The 11,379-nt window shown below is 43.7% G+C and overlaps 1 protein-coding gene across 1 annotated transcript in view; it reads right to left on the bottom strand.

The window, feature by feature from the left end:
- Positions 1-247: 247 nt before the first annotated feature.
- Positions 248-11,379, bottom strand: part of LIPK (lipase family member K) — a 52,774-nt gene continuing 41,642 nt past the window's right edge. Inside the window, exons 7-10 of the mRNA XM_019794315.2 lie at positions 9,324-9,470; positions 7,447-7,518; positions 4,798-4,869; positions 248-1,100 (exon numbers count right to left, since the gene is read on the bottom strand). Coding sequence (XP_019649874.2) covers positions 861-1,100; positions 4,798-4,869; positions 7,447-7,518; positions 9,324-9,470 — 531 coding nt within the window. The 3' untranslated portion in view covers positions 248-860. The remainder of the gene's footprint in view (positions 1,101-4,797; positions 4,870-7,446; positions 7,519-9,323; positions 9,471-11,379) is intronic.

Here is an 11,379-nt window from a genome sequence, read left to right as displayed (position 1 = left end):
GATGGCAAAACAAAGACTTTTTCAGACAAACACTGCGAATCGATCGCTAGCAGATCTACAAAACAAAAAATGTTTAAGGAAGTTCATCCAAACAAGAGAAATAAGGAAATAAAGGTAATAAGGAGCAGTCAAGCTTTTAACTAAAGAGACTAATAATAATAATAATGATGATAATAATGGTTCGTTACTACTCTTAATAGTAGTTTCCTGTTGCTGATGAGAAATTACCAGAAACGTGGTGGTTTAAAACAATTTACATTTATTTTCTCACTCTTGCTGTGGGTCAGCAGTCTGGACATGGTGCAGCCACTCCCTCCGCTCAGAGGCTCCCCGGGCTGCAGTTGAGGTGTGGCCAGCCTGCTTTCTCAGCGGGAGGCTTCCATGGGGAACAGTGGGCTTCCAAGCTCATCCAGGATCTGGAAGTAATTCATGTCGCAGCGGTTATGACTGAGAATCCCATTGTTGGCTGGTTGTCGGCTGGAGGCCCCCTACAGATCCCAGAAGTCACACACGGTTCCTTGCCGTGTAGACTTCCTCCACGCACCTGTTTACTTCATCGAGCCCACAAGGGCAATCTCTTCCCCAGTCTACTTAGAAGGGGTCTCATATAATATAATGCAATCAGGAAGTGATGTCCCATCACCTTCGCCATAAGCATGATCTAACCAAGGCTGTGGCACCATTACTCTTGCCGATTCTGTCGGCCAGAAACAAGTCTCAGGGCCCTCCCGCGCTCAGGGGAGAGGATTACACCAACACGTGGACACTAGGAGGTGAAAATCACTGGACGGGTCACCTTAGGTTTTGTCCGCCACACTATTATTTTGAAAATCCCCTTGCTTAGAGAAAGGAAAATGCGTTTAATTTTGCAAACACTCATCCATCAGTCTAATAAGGTCTTGGTAAACTTCCTGGGGTGCATCCTGTCCAAGGTAGAAATCCACATGATTGTAGTGTGGGATAAACTTGTAATAAATAAGCCTGGTAATTTTAGGGAGTAAATTTTCAATGTCCTTAAGGTCAGCCACGCGGTCCTGTCCTCCGCTCCACACAGCCGTCGGCACTGCCATCTTAGTAACATCGTATATGGGAGGCGTTCGCTAATGACACGTAAAGAGAGAGAGAAGAAAACAGAGTTTTTACAGAAAACCACCTTACGGAAGTAACATTCACTATTAATTGTTAAGCAAGTTCTTCAAATGCTCAAAGTGTGCAGTAAGAATACACTTAGTGATATATAAACATTAAAATGTTAAAAGTAATTAAGAGCACTTTCATGCAATAATTTGAATTGAGAACAAACAAACAGAAAACCCTGATTTGCACTTAGGGGGAAAATAGGAAAGAATCCTAGGGGAATGGGGCTCTTATTCCTATGGGGACCATCCTTCTAGTCACACTTGCGTGGAGGGTATGTCCTTTCCCAAAAAAATGGATGTGTTTATGTATTGGATAAATGGAAATACTTCTTCCCAAATGCAGAAATCTGGTCTAGGGGGATTCCTGTCCCTTGAGCGGGCTCTTTGGGGAGTGTTGAGACCAGCGGATGAAAACATTTGAAATATGAAGTTAGGAAGGAGCCAGCCTGTTCCAGAGAAGGGCGGCTGTGGTATTAATCTCCTGCCCCTTCTCTCTGGTCATATAGCCTTTCTCACATGGATCCAACAAATCCCACCCCCAGCTCCTCAGCGGTCTGGGATGACCAGGCCTGGCCAGTCAGTCCTTCATCCTCTGGCCTCCATGACAGGATGGATGAGAGATGGGCTCATGGCTAAAACCAGGCCAGAGTTCTCTCTGGAACCTTTGGCCAGAGTGAATGAGAAAAATACTGTTTTTTTCTTTCTTTGCAGTTAAAGGAACGCTATGAGCTAAGGACATCCAGCCATCATCTTACCACTATTTTTAAAATAGCCTGAGAAGGGAAAGAGCACACGCAAGCAGAAATGGGAGAGAGAGGGAGGGATTGAGGGAGCGGGAGAGCCTGGAGGACAGTGTTTGAGTTCCCACCTACGGCGAATTTACCACTTTTTAGCTCAGTAAAGCTGTATATATTTTTTAAACGTAAAATAGAGTTGTCTTCTGCTATCTGCCACTGGAAGATTATGGACTGCCAACATAGTCTGTGGACTGAATTGCATTTTCTCAAAATTCGTATATGGAAACCCTAACCCCTACTTTGATTGTATTTGGAGATAAGGCTTTTATGAGGGAATTAAGGTTAAATGGGATCATGAGGGCTGGGTCCTAATGTAGTAGGACTGGCAGCCTTCTAGGAAGGGGAAGAGAGAGATCTCTCTCCAAGCACAAGCACAGAGGAAAGGCTATGTGAGCGCGTGGCAAGCAGGCGGCCCTTGGCAAGCCAGGAAGAGGGTCCTCACCAGAACCCCACCTGCCCGCACCTGACCGTGGACCTCCAGCTTCCGGGACTGTGAGAAATAAATTTCTGTTGTTTAAGCCACTCAGTCTGTGGTATTTTAATGGCAGCCTGCGCAGACTCATACGCCACTGCTGCGGCCTGGGTGGCACAGTGGGGAGCAGCCAACTCTTGGTTTTGGCTCAGATCGTCATCTTGGGGTTGTGAGATCGAGGCCCTGCATCGGGCTCCGTGCTCAGAGATTCTTTCCCTCTCTCTCTGCCCCTCCCGCCTGTGCTCTCTCTCTCTCTCTCTCTAAACATAAATAAGTACATCTTTAAAACAGAAAATACACCATCATTAGTTTTGGCAGCAAGATTAGGAAGAAAAGTTTATATGCACAAAGGTGCAAATCCTTCGGAACCTGTAACCTCCCTGACTTGGCGACTGAGCACCTCGAGTTCTCTGAGCAGGGCGGTATTCAGGCTGTCATTGCAGAAGTCGCTGGCAGTCGATGGGTTGGTGTCTGGGTCTTTGCATTACTAAATATCTGACTCATATCCCGCGTACCCTACGCTGCTGGGAGACCGTGGCCTTGGGCTCAGGAGCACGTGGTCAATGAGAAGGTGTAGCTACAAGAGGCAGGGAGAAAGGCAGAGAAGCTAGTGAGTGCAGGTCGGCGCTCACCAGTAGTGCATGCGAGCAGAAGGGCTCAGGGGAGCCCGTGCAGTGCCCCAAAGACAAGGAACCGCAGACGCAAGAAGAGGCATGCTTTTCCTGACTCCGTGGTTTTCTCAGTGGGATCATACAAAGCGTAAGTACTCAGATGCAAGATGGAGAGAGGTAAAGAATAGAGAGACAGCACAGCGCAGACATATTAGCAAGCTTTATGGCAACAGAGTGGAGCCCCTCTGCAATGATTTAGGACCCCATGAAGGATGAAAGGGGGCCCAGAAGATGGCAAAGCAAAATGAAAACCAGGGTGCAAATAAGACATGTTGGCTTTGGGCCAAGAAATTCTTTTTTACTTTTGTAGTTATAAAGGATTAGTGATCACATTGATAATTACGCCTGTTTAATTTATGGCTGTTACTGATGCTTGTGACAAAAGCAATTGCTTTTTACACATGCATGTTGTTCACCCTCAGTTTGTTTGGGATTTTCCATGATTCCCTCCAAGATCCCAAGCAAAAGATTAGTAAAGGAACTTGAATCACCCCCGTCTTCTGAGGATCTGCAAGCACAATGGTAAAGCTAAGCCCTGTGACTCAGCTCTCAGCCAAGTTGATATCTGAGTCCCACAGATTAGCTCACCATCCAAGACACTTTCCTTCTAGCAACTATCTACTCTTGCTAGGAGGAGGAATTGGTTAATTACAGAGTAACTCGTACTTGGACAGTGGGTGAGTCTGTGTGTGGCTAGCAGTTTAGGAGAAAACTAGAGAGGTTCGGGAGAAAAATCGGATTTTTCACACCAGCCGAAAGTATGCATTTGCACTACTGCAGTTAGGGTAGCACTGAAAATGTGCTTTTTAAAAAAATTCAAATTTTTCCGTGTCTCTGATTTGAGAAACTCATGTATCTTTGATGACTATTTGTTTAATTTGAGCTCAGTCGATCAGCAATGAAGCCAAAACCATGTATGGATTTCCTTATAAATTCTGGAAAAAAAATAACAACAAATAGAACACCACGTATCGTCATTTAATATAGAACTTTGGCTCCAAAAGTTTTCAGAGATTGTTTCAAGAAATATCTTGGGGCGCCTGGGTGGCACAGTGGTTGGGCGTCTGTCTTCGGCTCAGGGCGTGATCCCGGCGTTACGGGATCGAGCCCCACATCAGGCTCCTCTGCTATGAGCCTGCTTCTTCCTCTCCCACTCCCCCTGCTTATGCTCCCTCTCTCGCTGGCTGTCTCTATCTCTGTCAAATAAATAAATAAAAAATTTAAAAAAAAAAAAAAAAAAAAAATATCTTGACACACCGTTTTCTGGCAGATAACAGTACTTCTTCCTAAGAGTGATATTTCTGTCTGGTATTTCTTTAATGATCCATATATTGTTTTTTAAAAAATGAGTAGTACCTGGCATCCCAAAGAATGGTCCCAAAGTGCTGAGAGTTTCCACTTTTTGTGAAGAAATAAGTGCAGTGGAAGAAGAATGGATATAAAATCCAGGAACCCCTGGGTCATGCTCTGGTCCATTATTAGTTAAATAATTTTGACAATTTACATAACCTCTCTGAGCCTCTGCAAAATGCAGACAATCCTATTTGCCTTGCAAGGGCCTCGTGAGGAGCAAAAGTAATGATATGGAACATGCAAGAAACCAGTAAGTAGCATCCGATCGATACAAAGTACCCGGCACAGTCTTGGTGCCTAATGAGCGGATACGACTTCACTCGTTCGCTTGCAGGTGCCGCTGTTGATTATCGCCATCTCCATACCTGGTGAAAGTGCATCATGTTCTGATCAGGGTTTCCCCAGTCAAAAGCTTGGAACAGACCAGAATTAGCAGCCTGTAATAAAATACAAACAAAAACGCGTTACAGTGATGTAAGAAAACAACGTACATTTAGAGACAATAAACAGAAAATAGGCAAAGAGGATGACATCACATCCCACTCGTTTTGGCACAAGAGCTAAAACCCAACAAAGATGAATAAGCCGGATAATAGAAATGATGAATATTGATATGCTAATTCACAGAACTGACAGTCTTTTAACCGCCCCCCATACTTCTCTGGTGAAAATCCTCAGACAGCAATGTCCTTACATATTCTAATGCTGTATGTAGCAATGGTTACAAGGACGCTGGATGGAATGATTCTTGAATATCTTAGCTTCAGGAATTTTAATGTATTTTTAAAAGGCACCAGCTAGGGGTGCCTGGGTGGCTCAGTGGGTTAAACATCTACCTTTATGATCTCGGGGTCCTGGGATCGAGCCCCACGTCGGGCTCCCTGCTCTGCAAGGAGTCTGCTTCTCCCTCTCCCTCCATCCCTCCCCTGCTGTGCACACACTCTCTCTCTCAAATAAATAAATAAAATCTTTAAAAAAAAAAGGCACCAGCTGTACTTCCTCCTACATTGCAAAGTGACTACATTTTAATGTACAACCAGCTTTGTATGTTACCCTTGTCGGGTGGTCTAGGATATGACAACCGTATTCCTAATTCTTAAACATTTCTGTTGCTATTGAAAGGAACACAGAGCACTCAGTGCTTTCCCTGTGAGGTACGGTGCTGCTGTCTCCCACCCACAGGGCCAGGCACCCTCCATGTCATCAGTAATGTGGTCACAAGCTCAGCATTGGAGACACCACGCAGGCCCATTTTTGCATTTTATTGCTTAGACTTCAGCTATTAGAATGGAAACACTTATAAGCCTCTAACCTAGGGGTTCCTTCTTCCCTGATTTGCCACCCAAGTGGGATCGGGGAAGCAGATAGCACTCACATTCACCTCAAGCAATTCATGAAATGATTCTCAGGCTCCTCCAAGGGTTTTTTTCTTAACTTGAATTTCAGATTTTTTTTTCACCTGCATTGATTTATTCCTGATTTTTAGTTTAAACTTATTCCAATCGTGATTTCTAAGGATAGAGGCAGTAGTCTGCTGCTGTTGGGATGCTGCAGGTTTTTGACAATGAGAAGCAATAACATGGACTAGTTAGGTCCTTGGGTTGTAGCAGCAAACAGAGCTGGTTTGAAGCCAGGCTTAAAGGATTACTGCATCTGTGATCCACGCCAAGTTATTTATCTTCTCTAATTCTCATCCGTGAAAAGGGAATGACAACATTCTCTTCCTAGGGTTGTGAAGATTCAATAGGGTAATGCAAAAAAATAAAATAAATAAATAGGGTAATGCATATAAAGTGTGTAACACCTAGGAAAGCTCAAAATTACCACTATCATCATCCTCCTCTCCCCTGCCTTAGCTGTCTGCAGGACTTATGACCACGTATTTTATCTCATCCCCCATCCCCACCCCCACCCCCATCCTCCTGACTTCTTTCTGTCCTGAAGAGGACCTTCTGTCACAGGAGAAGAGATCTTTTGAAGAGCAGTCATCTGGGACATGCGTAAGTGACTGGCAAGGACATTTGGAGAATGGGAGTCTCAATGCCTCCATGGAAAGATGGTTATAAGCATTCAGTGAGACTGAATGAAATCACATGTATGAGTAGCAAGAACACACCGTAAGCGCTCAGGAAACGTGAAATTGAAGTCGCGTCACCTGGAGGGCCATGCCCATCACTGGCTCCATTTGTCTCCTCACCGGGAGGCGGCCCTAGTCCTGAACATCCTTCTTCCTGCAGAAACTTGAAGGCTTATCTCCTGAAGGTGGAACTCTCCAAAGGAGTCCAGAAATCCTCCACTAGTGTTTCAGGCTATCTACAGCAGTGCTTCTCAACCTTAAAGCATGGAGCAAGTTTATTAGGGTGGAGGTGAAAGCGCAGATTCCTACTGATCTCAGATACATTAAAATTCTGGGAAGACCTTTCTCTCCTCCTCCCTGTCCCCCTCATACACACACACATTCATACAGACTTGGCCCAGAAGGCTATACCAGTTGAACACCTGACTTGCTGAACCGTGAGTAATACAGCAGCACACACAAAAAGTTTAAACTGAGGGAAAACCAGAAACCATTAATCTAGTGTTGTCCCTCTCTAACACTTATATTTTCACAGAATAAAGCATGATTTCCATGCTCTGAAATGGCCCACTTGCCAGTAGGAGGATGACAGATCTTTCTAGAATAGCCTGTGTCATGGTATATAAAGTTCTGTTAGAACTGATGATTTTCCAAAAAGAGGAAATACAAGCTTTCCTTAGAAAAGGCAGTTTGGAGGGTTCCAAAAATCAGAGAGTTCAGTCAGAATCTGTGGGAACCAAGCCCAAACATCAGACACTACTGAGGACACGATGAACAGAAGAGAGAGCAGGAAGTCAACGTGAGTTGATGCTGATTCCAGAAGCATCAACCTGACAGCAGCAGGTGCCTGCAAAACCCTGCGGTGGGCTCTGTGCGAGCGCTCCTCAGGGTCTTGGAGAGCTACGTGGGCCTCATCTCAGGAACAGGAAGCTCGTACCTGGGCCCAGTGCAGCATGTTCTGAACAGACGTGCCCGCGGAGCTCTGTGCCAAATAAACATCCAAGCGACTCTGCCAAGGAAAGAGATTTTTTCTCATCTGGAGGCTGATCATGTGACCACACCACAGGTGACCGTGAATATTCGTTCTCTCTTTCTCAGGAATAAACATGTACCATACCCTCTTGAAGAACTTTCTCCTCCCTTGGCTCTAGTCTGTCCTGCGCACCCTTCATAAAGTCCAGAGGGCATCCCACTGGTCAAAGACGCTAACACACCTTTTCTCCTCAGCCTCACCTCAGACAGGTCCAAGAGTCCAGGGGGTCAAGGGATAAAAGCCCCGTGACCTTCCTCCCCCTGCGTTAAGTCCCAAAGGACATTCCGAGAGAGTTGTTAGCACAAGACATTGAGAAAACAGCTGAATGTTTGCTTTCTGATTTTAACAATGTAGTAAATATTCTAAATGTTCCCCTTTGCGGAACATAATCCATCCAGTATTGTAACTTCCATTAACATTTAGATTTTTTCTGGATTAAGAAAAAAACACTTGATTTTTTTCATATTTTCCATGGCATTTTTTTTAGCATGCATAGTTATATTTTTCCACCAAAGTGAGCATAGAAGTATCTTAGAGCTTTTAAAAAAACACAACCCCTCATGAGCTACCCCAACCTATTGAATCAATATCCAAATCTCTAGGGGTGAGCTCTGGACATGTGTATTTCTTCAAAGTTCCACAAACTCTACTTATGCATCCCTGCCTATCCTCCCCTAAAATAAACATCCTTGCAGAGACTATAATAGTCCAAAGGATGGTTCCCAACAGTGAAAAAAAAGCCAATCTGACTGTAAAAATGTACAATTATGGCCTCAGTGAATGTTCGAGGGAGAAATTTTGTGGAGTCTTTCTTTAGCAAACTCTTAGGCCATGTTGAGAGGGTGCTTTTGAAATGATCTCTACTGTCTTTGCTTAAAGGTCTTCTTACTTAGCTCTTCCTCCAAGATATGCTTCCATCTAAGTGATGGACAAGCACCGTTCACTTCAGTAAACTGAGACCAACATAGGGAAGGAATGTGAAAAGCCAGTGACTAAGGCATGCTTTCCATAAACCACTTTTTAGAAATCCTGCTTGAAAGCAAGAAGAGTGTTAATCAGTGCCTTCCACCAACAGAGGGAGACTAGGCTCTGGGCAGAAGTCTGTGAGATATTCGAAGACCATTTTCAGCTTTGTCCTGCTTCTGGTTTCGAAGATACCTCCTCTCTGGCTGGGGAGTAAATGGTAGTTTCCCCTCCTCCCTCTGACACTCTGTGGGTCAGCTAGTGGTGACTGAGGAAGAAAAGGATTTCATCTGGAGAGAACTCACCAGGAAACCCAGCTTATCCTCCTCAGTGTCCCTTGAACAGTGAATCTGCACCTATCTTTGGAAAGCTCTCCCTAATCCCTTTGGGTTAAAGAAGTAAGTGCTTCACAAAATGACAATTTCCAAATCACCTATGAAAGTGGAAAACTGGTTTAAAAAATACAGATGTCCAAGCTTACTCCCTGCGATTTTACTTTAGTAGGTCTGAGATGGGGTTTAGGCACGGCAAGATAAATTTCATAGCCTTAAGGTAAGTGAAGGATTTTTCAATGGAGGCACTTTGGCCAACAGTGAGAGTTGGTGAGAATGTTCAGGGGCCAAGCCTTCTTCTCAGATCCTCCTACTAAAGCAGGTGGACTCCCCAGGTTTGGTTGGAAACCACCAACATGTAACTTCAATCCAGGAGACCAAAAAAAAAAGCCCTTGAGATGTGGTTTCCACGCCATTGAGTACAAGCTTTCTTCACCTCTGTCCAACAAAACAATTGTTTTCTTGGCTCCGATTATTTACACATACCATGTTCAAGTTTTTTGGATCAAATCCACTCAAAGTAAATAGGAAGTTGCTGCAAATATGACGAAATAGCTTCCGGTTGCACACCTTGGTGGCAATGAATTGGTCAAAAACTGTATGAGGGTGGAACATCTTGTCCCCAAACAATGCCTGCAAGATCAACGTAAGACACCATCAACTTTCATGGATGTGGATGTCAAGAGTGGAAAGCGAGTGGTAATTCAGACACTGGACAGCAGTGGTATGTGCTCTATGCTAGTCCTCGGTGAAACAGAGAGGCCTGTTCAATTTTGTCTTAGGTTCCCCCAACCCACCTGGGTGGTCTTCCCAACTCTCCTCTTGATGCCTTTTCCCAAGATCCTCTACTTGGGGTGTTTTTGGAATGCCCCCCCCCACCGAGAAACTAGTCCCCATAGGAAATTGGTAAGTCTTTGGAGTCAGGGATACCTTGGTTCGATTCTAGACTCTGTCTCTTATACCTTAAGAAAGTATTTAATTGCTATTATCTGGAACTTTCTCAACTATGAAATGGAATATTAATATACAGTATGTAGGACTGTTGTGAAGATAACAGGTCATGTTTAAAAGGCACCTACTGCAGTTTCTAGAACCTAGTTAACATTCCCCAAATTATAATTAGCGAATGATCATTCCAGAATCTTTTAGCAAACTCTTCCAGAGGCAAAAGTTTAACCCCCACAAAATCAGTCTCTACTAGTGGAATTTCAGGCAATGTTGCCAGTGACTTGCATTTACCTTATGAATGTGAGGAATCCCTTCAAATTAGAACACGAATTCATATCTAATTCCCGTGCATAGATGCTGAGTCTTGCCTTTGTTTCACAATAACTAGTTTTATAATCTTAAATTAGATACAAAGATGAAAATATGTTTTAAAAAAGATTTTATGTATTTATTTGAGAGAGAGAGAGAGCATGATCAGCAGAAGGGGCAGAGGGAGGGGGAGAGAGACAAGCGGACTCCTTGTCGAGCCCAGTGCCTCGTAGCTTGATCCCAGGACCCTGAGATCATGACCTGAGCTGAAGTCAAACATTTAACGAACTGAGCCATCCAGGCGCCCCTGTAAAGATATTTTTAAATTCTTAAACCTTTTGGAAACATCTATTTACAGTAATCAAAACTGGCTTCTCTTTCTCCTGGAATCCTTTATTAACTGCCAATTACAACCAAAAAGCAATACAAGTAGCATTTACTTTTATTGTACTGATGCAGGACGAGCTCTCAGAATATCTTTGGTAAACTCGAGCCAGTAAATTCCTGCTGGGTATAGTTGGTTGAATTCTGAGTTTGAAAAGTGGTTATTTTATACGGTCAAAATTCATCTTCGTTTAATGGAATATTTGGTATCCCATGGAATATTCAGGTTATCTATGATACACTGTGACTTCAGATAACCACCCCCCCCGCCAGAGAGAGGGAGGGAGAAGGAAAGAGACTACAGTGTGTTCAATTAGTTCAAATCAACTTCTTTAGGTCTGGAAAGCAGTAATTAACCATGGCAGACATTATCTAATTCATTCTGGCCTCTCATTCATTTTGTCACAATCACTGGGACACTTGAACAATATACTAGGTAATTTATTTAATCCACTTATCAGATTGTAAACCTTCCTGTGTAACCGTCTACATGATAATTACTAGTAGCCACAGACACATAAAGTGAACCTTTTTTTTTTAAGATTTTATTTATTTATTTGACAGAGAGAGAGAGACAGCCAGCGAGAGAGGGAACACAAGCAGGGGAAGTGGGAGAGGAAGAAGCAGGCTCCCAGCAGAGCAGGGAGCCTGATGCGGGGCTCGATCCCAGGACCCTGGGATCACGCCCTGTGCCGAAGGCAGATGCTTCACCGACTGAGCCACCCAGGTGCCCCCACCAAGTGAACTTTTAAAGAAAAAATAGCTTCTTCTTTTTTAAAAAGATTAAAAAAATTTTTTTTAATTAAACATTTTTTTTTAATTTTTAAAAACTTAAAAAAAATGGTTTTTCTTTTTTGAGAGGGAGAGAAAGCACATGTGTGAGTGGTAGTGGGGGGGGAGA

Source organism: Ailuropoda melanoleuca, chromosome 6, assembly GCF_002007445.2.
Source record: "Ailuropoda melanoleuca isolate Jingjing chromosome 6, ASM200744v2, whole genome shotgun sequence".
Lineage (NCBI taxonomy): Eukaryota > Metazoa > Chordata > Mammalia > Carnivora > Ursidae > Ailuropoda > Ailuropoda melanoleuca.
This window is presented reverse-complemented; position numbering and strand designations above follow the sequence as displayed.